Here is a 20372-nt window from a genome sequence, read left to right as displayed (position 1 = left end):
CCGGCTTTTCTAAATTAGGACATGAATCATTGTGATGATGTAACGGCGTGTGTTTTCGGTTGGAATTCTGAAATCTTCTCTGTGCAAGGTGAAACATAAGCTCCACAGTACATCAGCTGTAAAAGAAATTTTTAACATTTTGTCTGTAAATGTTCATCAAAAATTAGGAGTTCATATTCCAAAAAAATGTCTTATGAGAAGGGAGTTTCAGAATTGTATTGGAGATGTGACACATAACAGCCAGCTCAAATCATGGCCAGTGTTGTTTGACTTCTCGGTGAAAGGTTGTTTTGTGTGAGCGTAACCCTACGCTCCACCTCCTTTGTGTCTGTTCAAGCTGTCGCCTGCTTTCACAGTGTAGAGTGATACTATCACTCTCTGCTTAACTCTCCCTCTCTCTAATAATGAAGGCTATACCTGCTGATCCTGTCTGATCTTTGAGAAGGTCTCAACAAAGTGTCAAATGCCACCTGTGTAATGCTGCTATGTTGTTGTTCCACACCATGCTGAGTGTTCAGTAGCACAGCTGGCACACCCCTTGGGGAGTTCCCCAACCTGGCACCATGCATGTGAGGCTTCTCATGCCAGCTGTCAGGTTTTTGTAGGTGGCTGTGTGTTGGGAAAAACCCACCATGTGGCTCTGAAATAGTGCGCCCTATCTGCCGCACCCTGTTTCAGACAGTGTTGACTCGAGCCAAGGCGCTGTTGGCGGATACAGGTTGTATTTATTTCCTAGTCACAATTGATTTTCTCACACTTTGAGAGAGTGCAGTCGTAATGGTCATCTGTGCAACTGTCCTCCTATTTGTATCCTTGCAAACAGAAGTTGGTGGAGGTTGGGGGCTGGTATACAGTGAGGAAAATAAGTATTTGAACAACAACTGTTATGATTATTTATTAGAAAGTGGAAGAACACAAGATGACTGTCAATCTCCCTCGGTCTGGGATTCCATGCAAGATCTCACTTTGTGGGGTAAGGATGATTCTGAGAAAGCTCAGAACTACACAGGAGGACCTGGTCAATGACCTGAAGAGAGCTGGACCACAGTCACAAAGATTACATTAGTAACACATGATGCTGTCATGGTTTAAAATCCTGCAGGGCAGCAAGGTCCCCCTGCTCAAGCCAGCACATGTCCAGGCCCGTTTGAAGTTCACCAGTGACCATCTGGATGATCCAGAGGAGGCATGGGAGAAGGTCATGTGGTCAAATGAGACCAGAATAGAGCTTTTTGGAATCAACTCCACTTACCATGTTTAGAGGATGAGAACAACCCCAAAAAAACCATCCCAACCGTGAAGCATGGGGGTGAAAACATCATACTCCTCCTCCTTCCCTCAGTAAGAGCATTGAAGATGGGTCATGGCTGGGTCTTCCAGCATGTCAATGACCCCAAACACACAGCCAGGGCAACTAAGAAGGGGCTCCGTAAGAAACATTTCAAGGTCCTGGAGTGGCCTGGCCAGTCTCCAGACCTGACCTCAATAGAAAATCTTTGGAGGGAGCTGAAACTCCAAACCTGAAAGATTTGGAGCAGATCTGTATGGAGGAATGGACCAAAATCCCTGCTGCAGTGTGCGCAAATCTGGTGAAAAACTACAGGAAATGTTTGACCTCTGTAATTGCAAACAAAGGCTACTGTACCAAATATTAACATTGATTTTCACAGGTGTTCAAATACTTATTTGCAGCAGTAACATACAAATAAATTATTAAAAAATCATACATTGTGATTTTAGGATTTTTTTAGATTCTCTGTCACAGTGGACATGCACCTAAGATGAAAATTCCAGACCCCTCCATGATTTCTAAGTGGGAGAACTTGCAAAATCGCAGGTTGTTCAAATACTTATTTTCCTCACTGTATATAGAAATTGCCTTGGAGATCTGAATGAGTCTTGTAAGCACAACTCCTGAACAGGTTGGTAGACCTCAGTGAAACTCCCACAATGGTGGCACATCATACGAAGATGTTCATGAAGGAAAATGATTTTGACCGGGCATTTGGGCCACCTCCGTTTGTAGTTTGCATGTTCTCTCCATGCTTGTGTGCGGTCCAGCTGGGTACTCCGGATTCCTCCCACTGCCAAAAGGATGCAGGTTTGGTGAACTGGTGATTCTACACTGACCATAGGTGTGTATGTGGTAGCCTGTCCAGGTTACCCCACCTCTTGCCCAATGATCACTGGGATATTAAAGCTTCAGTATCCCTGTGACCTTTAAAAGTTAATCTTATTCTTAACTGGAATAAGGGTGTTTAGGAAATGAATGAGTGAATGTTCCAGAGCAGGTAATTGGGCTTTAGAGCTTCATCATAGTGTGCAGGGATCTCCCTGGCCTTTGCGAAGAATGAATGCATGATGCAGTGAGCCAATTTTGCTGGTGAATCACAATGGTGGCTAATACAAAATGAACCTGTGCTACTGGCATAAACAGTGATTGTGCTGTCCTTTTTGATGAATGGTAAAGGCCTTTTCATGGTTTCTGCTGTACTCTAAAACATGGTTTTCAAAGGTATGCTGCTGCGCATTTGAGCCTTCAACATGAAAAGAAGCATCGTACAGAAGTCATCACCTCGGAGAAAAAAATCATTCATTGTAAAAGTCAGGCAATGTAACAAGTTAACTGTTTACATGCTTGTTTTGTTAAGAATAAATGTCTCCATCCTTAACAGGTAGACCGTAGTTCTGCACTTTTCTGCACTAAGTACAAAGAGCATTTTGGTCCGAATGTTCACCATTACTCTCATCGATGTACTTTGAAGTCATTTTCATATGAAACCTGCAAACAATTTCATGAAAAATGCTATAAAACGTGATGTGTGTTGGGTGCCTGCAGGGAAGCTGAAAAGAAACTCGACATCAACGACCAACTAATTAATTTTACTCTCACCCCACGTCAACATTTGTCTGTAACACAAAAACTCATGCACTCGCATGCATTATCTCTGAGTCTGACGTGTGACGATCATGGCTGATGAGCCATTCTTTGTGTGTGAAGCACTCTCGCTGACACAATGCAGTGTAATTATTCACTAGCTTGCTGCTTGCTTAAGTACTGTAGTTGGAACAATTACATGTCTGAAATCGCAGTGTTTTGTTTGGGGGTTTTTTTTGGGGGGGGGGTGTCATTACACACGCACAAACATGCTTAGTTATGTGCCTGAGTTCTAACAGAATTAAGTCACTGTAGCACAAAGCTGCAGATATTCATTGTAATTATTCACAAATCTGAGTGTTTGTTAAAATACTGAGTAAAAAGCTGCAGCACAGCTGTGATTAGATCTGGTCAGTAATCAGAACCAGAGGCGGATTAATTTCCGGGGTGCCTGGACTTGAGAGCAGCAGCCCAAAGTCACATATTAATGCCCACCAAAATGTTTTTGGGAGACACAAATAACATGAGTGCCAGTAAAATACAGCATATCACAGAATAATGAATACTATAATTAGCAACTGGAGCTGCAATTTCTGTTCGATTATTAGCCAACTATTAAATTATTTAACATCTAATTTCGTAATTAACTTCTAAATTCTCTGATATTTAGCTTCTTAAAAGTGAAAACTTTCTGTCTTATTTTGCTAGTTTGTTTACACTCTGTGTTGTGGACAAACCAAGATATTTGAAGGCATTTACTGACATTTCTCACTATTTTCTGACATGTTATGTCCCAAACAACTAATCATTTAAGCAGGATGTTAATTCAAAAGTTTAATCACAAATTATTTACTACCACTGATATACAGTACATGCAAGTGACTACTATGGCAGAGTGGAATATCAGTTTATCAGCTTGCTCACAGATGTCTGGTCTGTTGTGCTGTCATATAAGTGTCTTTCCACATGGTTGTGTCTGTATTTTTATTTATTTATTTATTTTTTTGTACAACATTTGTAGATATTGTGTAGTAGCACTCTTGTTATGCTGTGCATGCTTGTATTTGTTTTAATGTGCCTTTGTATTAGTTTATCGAAAGGTTTGCCACCTGCTGGCTGTTTATGGTAGAGCTCTCCAATGACACAGGACATCCTCAGTCTGTTTGAGGCTGATCCTGCTGTAAAAGTGAGCTTTGCAGCCAATCAGGGTCACTTATTTCAGTTTGTGTTGTAATTACTGCTCGCAGTTGCTGACATGCATACATCCCTGTTGGTTTATTGATTATTGAATACACAAAGATTGTAGTAATATTACAGTCATCATCACTGTGCAACATACATTTTTAATTTAAATATTATTTCTTTACTGACTGGCTTTTTGAGTAGTCAGAATTCTTGTCATGGTTTTTCTGTGTGCCATTCTGGATATACATAGTTTATTATGAAAGTCTAATTATGGGCCATGCATCTTAACATGCAGTATCAAAATGACCCCTCGTCCAAGTGAGCAGTGTCTGTAATTCCTCTCCCGTCTCAGTGGCTTTGCTTTCACCCTGATGCCCTTGGAATGGGGCACCATTCTTAGGCATCCCTCAGGACACCTGTCCTTGTTAGTCCATTCACATCTGACATTCTTTCACCCAGGCCCACCCTTTCTCTGCAATGCCAGACATTGCCTCCAGGCTTTCCTCTGGCCTTTTTCTTTGTCTGTACACCTGTATGACCTCTTAATCTGCTAAACTGGTGGGCTATCTGCACAGACTGGTTTAACCTTAAACGGTCTCCTCTGAGTCACTTATTCTTATTGGTTGACAGCCAGGAATGAAGCTATGCCCATTGCCTCCTGATCTGTTTGCGCGCCCCCCCCTCACTGATCTTACCCATACCTCTGTCAAATCTAACAGAACAATGACAATGAGACACCGTTGCACTGTGCTGCCCAGTACGGCCACTCCCGGGTAGTGCAGCTGCTACTGGAGGAGCTGACCGATCCCACCATGAGGAACAACAAATTTGAGACGCCACTGGATCTGGCTGCACTATATGGCCGACTGGAGGTAGTCAAACTGCTGCTCAGCGCACATCCCAACCTGCTCAGCTGTAACACCAAGAAACACACACCACTGCATCTGGCATCACGCAACGGTCACCTGTCTGTGGTGGAGGTACTGCTGGACGCTGGCATGGAGATCAACTATGAGGTGCAGTTTTTCTATGTATTTAAGTCATAAGTGAAGCATTAGTGTGTGTTTCTTAATATATGGTCATGGCCCAAATCATGTTGAGTTACTTAATCTGCCCTTGCAGCACTTCCTCTGGCAACTTCCTACTGAGGCTGGGAGATTAAATGTAAAACGTGTGAGCTCTTGGTCTGCAAAGAAGCTGCTGTGGTATTAGAGCTGCATCTCATGCTTACTTTCATTATCAGTCTGTCAGTTATAGTTAATTCAGTTCGTGGATGCTTGATAAAACTTGGTGCAAACAGCACATCAGTTTCCCAGAGCCTCAACTAAGAGCTTCTTTTGTCCATAACTCAAATATATTAAAGTTACACTGATGTAAAACAAGAGCAGGGCGTTGTTATATCAAGTGGTGAATTTTACGAAGTGGAATCTGTTAAATTTACTGTTTTCCCCTAAAGCTGGGCAGATATTTTCAATCGTTGCATTCGGCTCCAGCTCAAACTGTGCATCAAAACCGCAGCGTGTAAAAGTTCAGAGCACACGATCTATGTTCTCACATTATACGGCCCGATGTTCTGCTGCAATCTGACTGCTCACATTGTACGTTCAAAATCCACATGTTGGACTTGTGTTTCCGGAAGCAAAACATAAACAGAAGCTTTTTTCTTTTCTTTTTCTTTTTTCAAACTACATTTACATTTCTTATTTTTACAAAACTCTCGATGGGAGACATCAAAGTTTTAACAACAAAAAAGGAAAAGGAAAAAGAAACAGAAGCTGCTCTCCCAAAGAGATGTTCACTGTTTTGCTCTCTCCTGTGTTTGCACATCAGCTCGTAGACGCTTGCAGCGCTGCTTCAACAGGGTGATATTCTCACGAGGGCCAACCAGAATATCAAACAGGTTTGATTTTTATCCGACCATACGATTACCAAGCGGGAGGTGGTCGTGAGAGCTTAAACGCAGCTCGTTACTCCATGTATACTGCACGATGCAGGACACACAATTAAGCTGAACTTGGCACGATCCAAAAAATTCTCGCACGAGTGAAAAATCAGCTGAAAAAGGGCCAAAACACGCACATTGTAAGCCCAGTTTAAGAAGATACAAGCAGATTAAGGGCCCCATCTTGATGATATGTTGCACATGGCCTGAAATGCATAGGTCAGGTGCATTTGGGGTGTGTGTCCAACTCCATTTTGCTGTTTGCATGATGTTTAAAGGGGTTGTAGTTACTCAATTACTTAGTGTGTCACTTATCATTGCCTAGAAGAGACAGGTGTACCAGCAAGTCACAAATGAGAGGTTTTGTGGCCAAAAAGGCCTCTGTGTGCAAAGGTTCAAAGTATGCAAGCAGGAGCAGCAGTCATCCACCTCAGCCCCCTGAGGAGAAGTATTACAGAGCCTCCTGCAACACCTCCTCCTCCGACCACTTGATCTACATATCCTACCATAGACAAACAGAAATTAGCAACTACACAAAATTCTGTAGTCTGTGCTGCTTTGCACCAGGTTGAAGACATGGTCCTACGGTGCAGCCGGAAAGTATTCACAGTGCTTCACATTTTGATATCTTACAGCCTTATTCCAAAATGGAGTAAATTCATTTTTTCCCCTCAAAATTCTACTCGCAGAACCCCATAATGACAACTAGAGCTGGGTATCGATTCAAATTTCAAGAGTTGATTCAATTCCGATTCTTAAGATTCAGAATCAATTACTTTGATTTGATTCGATTTGATCCAATATTGATTTGATTTAATGTTATTAAAGACATTTTTGAGCTGTTACCCAATTGTCTAGTTATGCAACAAATTAATACTTGTACTATATTGACATTTGACAGCAAATTAATGAATATTTGGTAGTTAATAGTGATGGCTATAAGACTGATGGCAAGGACCGATCCCCCTCCCAGAATGATAGAGCAGTATTTTTATTTTACATACATGCTGTAGGGCAGCCAAAAGAAGGTGCCAGAGGTACCTGGTTCATTGCCCCTGACACAAGTACATTTCTGCAGGCTTCCGTGTTTTGGCCTGGTGCCTTGTTTCTTTTGGCTTTAAATTAAGGTTGTAACAAAATAATAATAATAAAAAACGATGGCTTTACTTCACAAAATTTGGCCCTCATAATGCAGGCAATAGTGTTTCAGAGAGTTAAAAATTTTAAATTTTCCGGCTCCAGTCTCCCCTACAAACACTTGCACCTGCAGCACTTCCTGTGCAGCATGCAGCAGGAGATCTTCTCCCACAGCCACGCAGACTGACTTTTCAGTCAGTCTTTTCCCACGGCCACAGCGAGTGCTGGTGGAAAAGATTGACTGAAAAGTCAGTCCACACCAGAGAACCTTTGTGCACGGTCCTACGGAAAAAGCACATTATGAGGAACACAGACACACACAAAAAACACTGCTGTGCGAATTAAACAGCGGACAGTTTTCTTTTCTTGCTCGCAACCGAGAAGAGTCCGGGTCGCCATGGGTGACATCTTTAAATGGCTTTGACAGAGGTTGATGAATAAATTGTGGACGTGTTGCTTCTTAATCAGAACCAGAGCGTCCACAGTCAGTGTAGAGAAATGGTCATTTTCATACCCTCAGAAACGGTGTAACAGCCCAACTACAGCATAATTTTTTTTCAGGGATGCCGTTCCAACACTGGCAAGAAGTGCAAGTATATATTTTTTTAAAAATTGATCTTTGGATGTGTGAATTGATCTGTAGGAATTAAAATGCAAATTGATTTAAAATCAGCGAATCAGTCTTTTCAACCCAGCACTAATTACAACATGCAAAAGTTTTGTTTTTTTTAATTTTTGAAAATTTATTAACAATAATAAAAAAAAAACCTCCTAAGAAATCACATGTACATAAATATTCACACCCTTTGCTCAATACTTTGTTGATGCATCTTTGGCAGCAATTACAGCCTCAAGTCTTCTTGAATATGATGCCACAAGCTTGGTTCACCTATCTTTAGGCAGTTTTGCCCATTCTCTTTGTAGCACCTCTCAAGCGTCTTAGCTGTGTGCTTAGGTTCACTGTCCTGCTGCAAAATCAACAGTCACCCCACTCTGAGGTCAAGCGCGCTCTATAGCAGGTTTTCATCCAGGATGTCTCTGTACATTGCTGCATTCATCCTTCCCTCAATCCTGACTAGTCTCCCAGTTCCTTCTACTGACAAACATCCCTACAGCATGATGCTGTCAAGACCATGCTTCACTGTAGGGATGGTGCCTGGTTCTTCCAAACATGATGCCTTTGCATTCACGCCATAGAGTTCAGTCTTTGTCTCATCAGACCAGAAAATTTTGTTTCTCATGGTCTGAGAGTCCTTCGGATGCCTTTTGGCAAACTCCAGGTAGGCTGCCATTTGCCTTTTACTAAGGAGTGGCTTCCATCTAGCCAACTCTAGAAAGATGCCTGATGGATCCGAACGTCTTGCACTTACGGATGATGGCGGCCACTGTGGTCATTGGGACCTTTAAAGCAGCAAAACTGTTTCTCTACCCTTCCCCAAATTTGTGCCTCAAGACAATCTTGGAAGACAATTCCTTTGACTTCATGCTTGGTTTGTGCTCTGACATGCACTGTCAACTGTCAGACAGGTGTATGTCTTTCCAAATCATGTCCAATCAACTGAATTTACCCCAGGTGGACTCCAGTTAAACTGCAGAAACATCTCAAGGATGATCAGTGGAAACAGGATGCACCTGAGCTCAATTTTGAGCTTTGTGGCAAAGGCTGTGAATACTTATGTACATGATTCCTCAGTTGTTGTTTTTTTTTTTTTCCTAATAAATTTGCAAAAATAATAATAATAATAAAAAAACTTTTTCCACATTGTCATTATGTGGAATTGTAAGTAGAATTTTGAGGGGAAAAAAGAATTTCATCCATTTTGGAAAAAGGCTGTAACATAAGAATATGTGGAAAAAGTGAAGCGGTGTGAATATTTTGTCGATGCACTATGTATCCACTAGCAAAGTCTTTGTTGGTTAATGTTCTGTCACTCAGGCAAGCAATTAATTGTCTAATGATTTTAACAGTATGTGAAATGAAAATGGAGCCTTGGTGGGCTGTTCTTCAGACCAAACTGGGCCATTCATATGTAACAATGGTTTACTGTCTATAATTTACCTGAAACAAATATAGGAAGTCGACTCGGTGTCCATCAGAGCTTGACTTTCTTTGCTAACAAAATTTTAACTATTAGAGAAAAAATTACTCATAACCATCCCAAAGACGTATCGTTATCTTTGGCTGCTTTCAGTGATGCCGGTATTTGGTTAGACTCTTTCTCTCCGATTGTTCTGTCTGAGTTATTTTCATTAGTTACTTCATCCAAACCATCAACATGTTTATTAGACACCATTCCTACCAGCCTGCTCAAGGAAGCCCTACCATTATTTAATGCTTCGATCTTAAATATGATCAATCTATCTTTGTTAGTTGGCTATGTACCACAGGCTTTTAAGGTGGCAGTAATTAAACCATTACTTAAAAAGCCATCACTTGACCCAGCTATCTTAGCTAATTATAGGCCAATCTCCAACCTTCCTTTTCTCTCAAAAATTCTTGAAAGGGTAGTTGTAAAACAGCTAACTGTTCATCTGCAGAGGAATGGTCTATTTGAAGAGTTTCAGTCAGGTTTTAGAATTCATCATAGTACAGAAACAGCATTAGTGAAGGTTACAAATGATCTTCTTATGGCCTCGGACAGTGGACTCATCTCTGTGCTTGTTCTGTTAGACCTCAGTGCTGCTTTTGATACTGTTGACCATAAAATTTTATTACAGAGATTAGAGCATGCCATAGGTATTAAAGGCACTGCGCTGTGGTGGTTTGAATCATATTTGTCTAATAGATTACAATTTGTTCATGTAAATGGGGAATCTTCTTCACAGACTAAAGTTAATTATGGAGTTCCACAAGGTTCTGTGCTAGGACCAATTTTATTCACTTTATACATGCTTCCCTTAGGCAGTATTATTAGACGGTATTGCTTAAATTTTCATTGTTACGCAGATGATACCCAGCTTTATCTATCCATGAAGCCAGAGGACACACACCAATTAGCTAAACTGCAGGATTGTCTTACAGACATAAAGACATGGATGACCTCTAATTTCCTGCTTTTAAACTCAGATAAAACTGAAGTTATTGTACTTGGCCCCACAAATCTTAGAAACATGGTGTCTAACCAGATCCTTACTCTGGATGGCATTACCCTGACCTCTAGTAATACTGTGAGAAATCTTGGAGTCATTTTTGATCAGGATATGTCATTCAAAGCGCATATTAAACAAATATGTAGGACTGCTTTTTTGCATTTACGCAATATCTCTAAAATCAGAAAGGTCTTGTCTCAGAGTGATGCTGAAAAACTAATTCATGCATTTATTTCCTCTAGGCTGGACTATTGTAATTCATTATTATCAGGTTGTCCTAAAAGTTCCCTAAAAAGCCTTCAGTTAATTCAAAATGCTGCAGCTAGAGTACTGACGGGGACTAGAAGGAGAGAGCATATCTCACCCATATTGGCCTCTCTTCATTGGCTTCCTGTTAATTCTAGAATAGAATTTAAAATTCTTCTTCTTACTTATAAGGTTTTGAATAATCAGGTCCCATCTTATCTTAGGGACCTCGTAGTACCATATCACCCCAATAGAGCGCTTCGCTCTCAGACTGCAGGCTTACTTGTAGTTCCTAGGGTTTGTAAGAGTAGAATGGGAGGCAGAGCCTTCAGCTTTCAGGCTCCTCTCCTGTGGAACCAGCTCCCAATTCAGATCAGGGAGACAGACACCCTCTCTACTTTTAAGATTAGGCTTAAAACTTTCCTTTTTGCTAAAGCTTATAGTTAGGGCTGGATCAGGTGACCCTGAACCATCCCTTAGTTATGCTGCTATAGACGTAGACTGCTGGGGGGTTCCCATGATGCACTGTTTCTTTCTCTTTTTGCTCTGTATGCACCACTCTGCATTTAATCATTAGTGATCGATCTCTGCTCCCCTCCACAGCATGTCTTTTTCCTGGTTCTCTCCCTCAGCCCCAACCAGTCCCAGCAGAAGACTGCCCCTCCCTGAGCCTGGTTCTGCTGGAGGTTTCTTCCTGTTAAAAGGGAGTTTTTCCTTCCCACTGTAGCCAAGTGCTTGCTCACAGGGGGTCGTTTTGACCGTTGGGGTTTTACATAATTATTGTATGGCCTTGCCTTACAATATAAAGCGCCTTGGGGCAACTGTTTGTTGTGATTTGGCGCTATATAAAAAAATTGATTGATTGATTGATCTGGTGCTGCCTCTTGTAGGGTTCAATCAGTGAGGTTCTATGGAATGAAAAATGATCTTCTGTTTCCTCAACCACAAAATAATTGTCTGTAGTTATAAATAGATACCATATGGTGTTTGATTTTTCACTGAAGGGGGCTACATCATCTTTGCTGCAGGTTTAATTAATCCCTGTGCTTTGAGCAATATTTGAATGGAAATGAAGTACATCGTACCTGTCTGAGAAAGAACTGACCATGCGAGAATGGCTCCAACATGATGGCAGATTTTGTTGACATCTGTTTTTATTTTCTCATGTCTAAACAATCTGTCTGTGTCTCTGTTTCTTTTCAGACTGAGAAAGGTAGTGCCCTTCATGAAGCAGCTTTATTTGGGAAGATAGATGTGGTGCAGAAGCTTCTCAGTGCAGGTCAGACATCCTTGACACAAGGGAAACATTTTTAGCTCACTGCTCTTAATTAGCATTACATTGAAGTTTTTAAAAAAACATTAAAAAATACATAGAGCTTGATTTCTGCTGCTGTCATTTGCCAGGTATCAATGTGAACATTGTTGACCAGAAGGGTCTGACAGCGCTGGACACTGTCAAGGACATGCCCTCAAAAAAGAGTCGACAAATAGCTGCTCTCATCCGAGGTATGAACCTTGATGACCAACAGACAGCAGTGCAGAGAACAAAGTAGTTTCTTGGTTTTGTGTTTACCAGTTGTAATTCAGTGTCCTGTTTTGTTTTTTTCCATCTCCTGCAGGTCACATGACTGGAAAACCCCCTGATATTGACCTTCCCCCTCCGCCAATCCCTCCACCACAGGAGAGTCCCAGCCTACATAACAAGGGTAGGATTTATCTCATCTCACAATGAGCAAAGTTCAACTGGAAAGTACAGTTATTCAAATATTCTTTGTGTCTTAAGATTAGAGTTTTAGTGTACATTTTTTGTGATTGAATTTTTTGTGTGATGTGTTTCACAGGGGACATGGAGAAAGTGAGCGAGCTGATCTCAGGATTGGCTCCGGAGCCTGAGGAGGAGAGCCCATATGAGGCTCTGTTTGAAGCCACTTCAAGCCACTCTCTAGACAGTCTGACCAGCGGAAAGTCCTCTGACAGGGACTCCGGGAGACCGGACAGTGAGGCTGGCAAGGTCAGCAAAAGTTCTTCCACGCAAACCTGTGGAGAGATGGTAACCTTTTTTTTTACAGGGAATCATCTAGGCCTACATTTCAGAAAGTCCACTAGAGGGTGATAGTGGTCCTCTTCTTACAGGCCTGAGTCTGTATTACACCTCTTGGTGCATCTGAAATTTGGTGTATTGTGATTGATGTATGTATTATGTTGCACATAATTTACAGAAAGAATGTGTGGTTCAGTCATCACACCCTGGACCTGGCCATGAAGAAGAAGCGAGCTCAGAGGTGAGGAGATGAAGCCAAGTGCAGTGTATTTTTTTTTTTTTTTTTTTTTTTATGAAATGGCTATAACGCCTCACTTCCTCTATTGGTAAATAAACATATCAATATGCATGGAACCTTTGGTGCTCTTACAATTCTTCTGGGGGCTCGCATAAATTAATATGAAAATTATACTCTGCAGTCAGTATTTCATTTACTTTTTAACACTGGCTACTTGCAGCCCGATGATCCTGACTCAATAATATCTTTCTTCTCACACGAATGAAAAATCATCTGAAAAAGGGCCAAAACTCACACAGTGTAAAGCCAACATTTATGTGTCAAGACGATATTGAGTGCACGTTTTACAACATCATCAAACATGCGCACGGCACTAATAAAGTGAGCACACATTCTCTCCACATGCAAAACATTTTGCAATGACACTTCCAGGACTCCATAAACATGCCTGTTTTTACAAATAAAAAATGGAATGTTTTACAAAAGCACATTTATCTGTAAACACCAACACATGATACACGTCACATTAACGTGTTGGTTTACATAATGAATGACTGAACCAATCAGTGTTTAGCAGAGGCACTTTTACCCAGAATCCTTTGCGATCTGTTTGTTACAAAACCTCAGAATTAGTGCATTATTCAACATTAAAAGATATATGTTATATTTTAACTTTGTACAAATGACAGAATTGACATTAATGGAGTTATTCTATCAGTATTAATGTTATTTATAAATCAAAACCATAAGTCAGCATGAGTTTGAGTTCCGCCTGACCGGAGCATTGTGATTGATAGAGAGCTGGGCTTTATGGCTGCTCTCAGGGTGCCTCTGTGCTGGAAGCTGTGTAGTAAACAAGAGCTTCCAGCAGGGGCAGGATGTTCAAAGACAAAAGTGTGGCCTCACTGTTTGGGTCTGTTGTCACTTTTAATATTACTAGAAGCTATTGTGGCATTAAAACTCAAATTCAGTTTATTAGTAGTTGCAAATGTACCAGAGACAATATTGGAATTTATCGGTTATTGGTCATCTGTAACTTCCGATACATTTTTGGGTGGTTTATCATTTTTATCTTTATCAAAGATAACTTTTCAGTTATCTGATTATCTGTTATTGAAGTTAATTTTTTGGTTATCTGTGCCCACCACTGGACATAAATTGCACTGTCTCACCTTTTGTTGGAATGAGTTGCAAGCCATAAAAGCAGGAATGGATGCATATTAACAAATTAAGTTTCATAGGTTCTGCAATGAAATAGAAGTAAAAATAAATGTAAGAATCACTGCAGTTTTTTTATTTGCATTTTCCATACCTTCCCATTTCTGATTTGGGGTTGTATATGTACACATAGCAAATCAGTTTCCAGTTTCTTTGCTGGAAGTATTGTTTACTTCAGAGTATGACAACTGCATCAGCCACAATAAATGCTTAACATTTTCACAGTGTTTGCATTAACTTCCTCTCACAGGCCCTGTATACTAACAGCAGTATAGATGAAAGAGGGGAGCCAGAGGAGGAGGAAGAGGATCACACCTATGAGTTGTTGCTTACAGCACAAACCAAAGTTCCTCCACCCACCCAGAATTCCCACTTCCATAAAGGTAAAATTGTATTGCAGAGAAATATAGAATATGTATGTGTCACCAAGATGATGCAAGGAAATTAATCACAATTTTTATACTTGTTTGTACATGGTAGGGCTTTCAATCCCTATTGTTGTAGTACTTTTATCTGCGTATCATCTTGGGGCAGAACATATCTCTGTCCTCATTGACAATATAGAGGCTACACACATGGTCAACTCTTAAAATAGTTGTCCTTGCCTTGACTGTTTTTCACCGTACAAAAGCAAGACCTCCTTAGTCATGAATGGTGAATGACAGTGTGTTTAATTTGACTAAATTGGATTAGGAAACCATTTTCATCTGTAGCTGTTGATGTAGGATATTTTCAAACTGTCTCTCCTGGGGGGCTTCATTTCTCTCAGCTGTATGAGCACCATTAGGCACGTCATTGAGCTGAAGTTGGAATTTAAACACTTATGTAGATGAATGACAGCATTAATCACAAGGCATTCTTAACATTTTTGCTTCTAACCAAGCGTACAGAAGAGAACAGAGACAAACAAATTCAACACCATAAATTAACGTAAACACTTGAAAGGCAGGTCTTCGAACATGTGCTGGTTCCACATGCTGCTACATTCAGCACACTACAGGACCTCGTAGGATCCTGGATGGCGACCCCTCCCAGGCAGAACACCAGTCCAACCCCACCTCCTGACGTTAGCCATCTATATGTTGCAGCTAGGTGATATGTGAGTGTCCTCTTGGTTTATTCCAGTTGCTGGGTTCTGTGTACTAGAATATACCACATTGTTGTAGTTGATATACCCTCATAATGCCAAGCAGTCCATTTCATTTGAGTCTCCCGTGGCATCGAAGTCACACAACCATGCAGTGTTAAAGGAAGAACCAAGACCATAAAAACTTAAACCTTTGTTCTAAAAGTATATCGGCGTCTGTAAGCACCTCGGTCTACCAACATCATTGTGCCACAGGATCTTCCTTGGTGCCTCTTTGTCTCGAGTGGGATTCTAAAGTCATAAATGTCACTGTCCCCTGTCCCTCCCAGATGTGGCACAATTTTTTTATTTTGTTTTTCTCACCATCCTTTGCTTCAGCTTATCTGAGATTTTTCTTGGCCTGCCACTTCGGGCCGTAACTAGTACTGTGCCTGTGGTCTTCCATTTCCTCACAGAGATACCGTGACGAGATCCTGAGGCCCATTGTTGTGCCATACATCACCTCATGTTGCAGCAGGATAATGCACGGCCCCATGTTGCAAGGATCTGTACACAATTCTTGGAAGCTGAAAATGTCCCAGTTCTTGCATGGCCGACATACTCACCGGACATGTCACCCATTGAGCATGTTTGGGATGCTCTGGACCGGCGTATACGACAGCGTGTACCAGTTCCTGCCAATATCCAGCAACTTCGCACAGCCATTGAAGAGGAGTGGACCAACATTCCACAGGCCACAATTGACAACCTGATCAACTCTATGCGAAGGAGTTGTGTTGCACTGCATGAGGCAACTGATGGTCACACCAGATACTGACTGGTATCCCCCCCAATAAAACAAAACTGCACCTTTCAGAGTGGCCTTTTATTGTGGACAGTCTAAGGCACACCTGTGCACTAATCATGGTGTCTAATCAGCATCTTAGTATGGCACACCTGTGAGGTGGGATAGATGATCTCAGCAAAGGAGAAGTGCTCACTATCACAGATTTAGACTGGTTTGTGAACAATATTTGAGGGAAATGGTGATATTGTGTATGTGGAAAAAGTTTTAGATCTTTGAGTTCATCTCATACAAAATGGGAGCAAAACCAAAAGTGTTGCATTTATATTTTTGTTGAGTGTATATGATATATTTAACTGACATTTCTGATCCAGACAACCAATGATTTATAAAGGAAAATCATGAAAATTATCAGGGGTGCCAAAACTTTTGCATACAACTGTAAGTGGCTTTCAACAACACAGATACTCTCTTCTTGATCTAAGACAATTGCCACTTCAAACCCTCCAAGTTCTCAGTCTCACAAGTGACATAGACCGGGCATCTTAGTCAAAGATGGTGAACCTTTCCTCTCTGACAAAAGCACCCAAGACTCTGTTTCCATGACCTTATCTAACACCCAGTCCAGGCAAGCATGGAACAGAGTAGAGTCATAAAACTTCCCTGATGAAGACTTCAGTTTGCTGGAAAAAAGTCAGAGACTGTGCCTCCTCTCTCCACAGCACTTAGTCATAGCAATGATGTTCAGCAACTTATTAGGGATCCTGTGGCTTCTCAGAATATCCCACGTAGCAGCCCGTGCACACAGATCAGATGCCTTTTGAAATCAGCATAGGCTGCAAAGACACAAGGTTGATCACACTAGCATTCCATAAGAGCAAGGATGTGGTTGATAGTTGACATCTTGGGCATGAAGACGCACTGAACAGCAAGTAGCTAGAACTGAAACCTGTTGAAAATTACTTTTACCAGTTCCTTGCATTATAATACTTCTGTAGTTGTTGCAATGTAGGTAATGAACATTTTCTTTCCAGAAAAACAAGTCCTTTCATAATAAATTTATTTATATAAAGTTTAAAAAAACAAAGTGCTAAATAACCATTTAAATTACAAACCAAACATACACAAACAACAAATTCAGAATTTCACATCAGCTTCAGTTTCTGCATGAGGATGAGGAAGTACATTTAGCCTAACTGACTTTGACAAATTCAGACAGAACTGGTCGTGAGTCACAGATTCTGCTTTATGGGAAGCCAATGGAGGGAGGGCAAAACAGAAATGGTGTCATTGAACATCCTCATTCTAGTGTGTACTTTTTCTTCCAGTCTACTGGAATATGCAGGTTTCCCAAATGCAATCAAAGGTTCATATTACAGTAAAGTAAAATAAATTAAGACAATGTGCTAATTATAGATTGCAGACAAGAAGTGAGGTTTAAATCTAGATTTAAGCACTTGAATGAAATTCAGCTGTGTAATGTTGACAACCAGAATGTTCCACAAAGTTTAAGTACAATAAGTAAAACCTTTACAGCCTGCTTACTTCTTTGTCACCTTGGGAATACATAGTAAGTAGGGCACATACCAGCACATAAGACTTCACAAGCTCTGTGAGATGAGAGGGTGCACAACCATTCAAAATTTTACATGCAGCAGCAGAACTTTGACATCTGCTCTTGCATGACTTGGGAGCCATTGAAGGGAGCCTGTGATGTGTGCCTAACACTGGAGTAAACGTAAGTCCCTTCAGCTTCTCCCTTGTTTTCACTTGGGGTTGCCACACCCGATCCGAGATGGATACTTTGGTGGCACCGGAGTCATATGAGTAATTGTTTATGTGAAAACAATACTTTAACTGTCATTATATTCTCTCGCTTGTGTTTTCTATCTCTGTAGATGAGAAAACCACTGCACAGGCTTCCAACAGTGTCCCACCTCAGGTACAGTATTTGACCCTTCTAAGAACTGTGTTTTTAAACAACCAACAAATGTGCTAGTGCATGTTGAGACCTGGCACTGACTGTAGCCTTTTTAAAAAGAAACTTATTTGATAAGGATGCACGTCCCTGAACTGTCCACCAGGTGCCATTGTTCAGCAGAGAGCAGCACAGCATGTGATGTATTCCTTTTTATACAGTCTACTGCATTTGTTGTCCTACCATAGCTTTTTTGTTGTTTTTAAGACCATGCTCAACAAAATTAGAGGGCATTATGTTTTCACCCTGTCCGGGCGTCCGTCTGTAGACTCTTTTTTTTTTTCCACCACAATCATTAAAAAACATCTTGTCTGGCTGAAACTAAATCTTTGTGATGAATTTCGGGAGGATCAAGGAAGGTTCTTTTCAACAATGGGGGTTGCCCTTTATCCAGTGTGGCCCTTGCGGATGTTTCATTTCTGCATAATAAGTAAAGTAACATCTCGTCTGATTGGAACCCTTTCTTGGTGATGCATTGGGGGTGCTAGAAAAAGTATTCTTTTGAAAACAGGGTCAACATACCAGTTGTAAAGTGGCAATCTTTTGCTGTACAAATACACTATATATACACCATCTTTAAAGCACCAATATTTCACTAAATAATTTCTAAATTTCATTATTGCCTCTAAAAAGTGTAACAGGGTCAAAATGGTAATTTTTTTTTCAAAGTTCATTATTTAAAATATACACATTTATCCCTTTCAAATGCAGCCTTCTGGATTTAATTATTCCATTTAGTTTTAGATAAAAAGCCAATTTATGTGACATAAATAAATGGAAAATGTTTGGAATTCTTTGGAGTAGCGGCTCGACTCCGAGCCCCTCCACGTCAAAAGGAGTCAGTTGAGGTGGCTTGGGCGTCTTTTCCGGATGCCCCTTGGACGCCTCACTGGAGAGGTGTTCCGGGCATGTCCCATTGGGAGGAGGCCCCGGGGAAGACCCAGGACATGCTGGAGGGACTACATCTCTCGGCTGGCTTAGGAACGCCTTAGGGTTCCCCCGGAGGAGCAGGGGGAGGTGTGTGTGGATTGGGAGGTCTGGGCGGCTTTGCTTGAGCTGCTGCCCCCGTGACCCGACTTTGGATAAAGCGGAAGAAAGTGGATGGATGGATGGATTTATTGGAATTCAAAACGTTTTTGTCGATTTTCTCGGAACTGACATTTTTTGCAAAAAATAGCATTATTCAGTCAGTTTTCATGCAAAATCTATGGAATTGGTGGCAAAATGTTCTGAAGAACCTGTTCTTTTATAATATACCATATTTAAAGACATCTGGGCAAAAAAATGACTATGAAAGGTTGCTTGGAAAATTACCATCAACAAAATGTTGGAAAACCTCACTGAAATTGCCAAATGAGATTCAGAGTTAAATCAGAAACCTGTTTTTGGAGCAAAAGTCAATAAGTACCTAACATCTGAGCAGAAATAAAAATGCTGGCAGAATAAAAAACTAACACAAGAATGAGAAATATGTTAACAATTTGTATGTTTATTGAATTACCACCACCAGCGCCACCACCGCAGAGTCCACCCCTGACAAAATTATTTCAACAGACCACAAGTTCCTTCATTTATGTCCAAATGTTATGAAATACATTCTCTTCTCCAAGAAATTACATCTGATGTTCATAAAAATTAACCAGAGCGTTACAAGTTCACCCTTTTTGATACACTGAAATATGACCACATATTTAACCAGGATCCTATAATTGGGCCAAGTCTCAACAGATGCTAATGTAATTGTCTGGCAACTCAGAAAATGTTTGGCAGGAATGTTTTCATTGGAAACTCTTTCTGTCCCATTTTTAGCATAAACTCACTGCCCCAAATGACCTGACACCACTGACCAAGACAAAAGACACACTTCAGCCTCCTGGACGGACTGGCCCTCAGGCACCGGGAGGTGAGTTTGTCCATGTGAGGCCTTCTTCACATTATAGTAAAAACTAAAATAAAGGAAAAGCAACTGCTCCTGCAGACACTGAGAGTAAAGAGAGTGTGAGAGAGACTGGACATATCTGACTTGAAAATGACAAGGCAAGCATGTCAATGAAATGTGAGGAAACACATTTTGCAGTGTGCGATCGGCTGGTGTGGATTATAGTGCTTTCAGGGAATGCATGACTGACGTTCTTCAGCAGCAGCGTGGATTTTGCTTCTTTAGAGCAGGCTTATTGACATTCTTTGGCAAGTGGCAGGAATGTTTGGTTCCCTCCCAGTGTGAAGCAACTCTTGATCAGGTTACCTCAGCTCCACATCTCTGCTTGAAGCTAAAATGTGCCTCATCATTCTGAAACACTGCCTCTGGCTTTTTCTGGGACACACAGATGTCTTCATTCTTTCATTATTTTTTTTGTACGATATTAGTGTTGAAATTATATGGCTCTCTTTTATAAATTGATACTGTGGCATCTGGAGGACGCATCTGTTTTGCCCTCATTTTCTTTCCTTTTTTTTTAATCTTTTTGGGAGTTTGTCCAAATAGCTTCCCTGTGGTTCTGAGAAATATGTTTTAAATAATAGATTGGTTGCAAAATTGTCAGTGTAA

General features: G+C 40.9%; 1 protein-coding gene across 11 annotated transcripts in view; it reads left to right on the top strand.

Annotated features, from left to right (window-relative positions):
• Positions 1-20372, top strand: part of LOC117512702 (ankyrin repeat and SAM domain-containing protein 1A) — a 153152-nt gene that overhangs the window by 35584 nt on the left and 97196 nt on the right. For all 11 annotated transcript variants that reach the window (XM_034172872.1, XM_034172879.1, XM_034172878.1 and 8 more), the window contains 9 exons: positions 4783-5079; positions 11682-11757; positions 11883-11984; positions 12098-12184; positions 12320-12489; positions 12698-12760; positions 14226-14358; positions 17745-17788; positions 19634-19727. In XM_034172872.1, coding sequence (XP_034028763.1) covers positions 4783-5079; positions 11682-11757; positions 11883-11984; positions 12098-12184; positions 12320-12489; positions 12698-12760; positions 14226-14358; positions 17745-17788; positions 19634-19727 — 1066 coding nt within the window. The remainder of the gene's footprint in view (positions 1-4782; positions 5080-11681; positions 11758-11882; positions 11985-12097; positions 12185-12319; positions 12490-12697; positions 12761-14225; positions 14359-17744; positions 17789-19633; positions 19728-20372) is intronic.

This window comes from Thalassophryne amazonica, chromosome 6, assembly GCF_902500255.1.
Source record: "Thalassophryne amazonica chromosome 6, fThaAma1.1, whole genome shotgun sequence".
In the NCBI taxonomy this organism is placed as follows: domain Eukaryota; kingdom Metazoa; phylum Chordata; class Actinopteri; order Batrachoidiformes; family Batrachoididae; genus Thalassophryne; species Thalassophryne amazonica.
The sequence above is the reverse complement of the archived record's forward strand: the minus strand, read 5'-3'. Positions and strand labels throughout refer to the sequence as shown.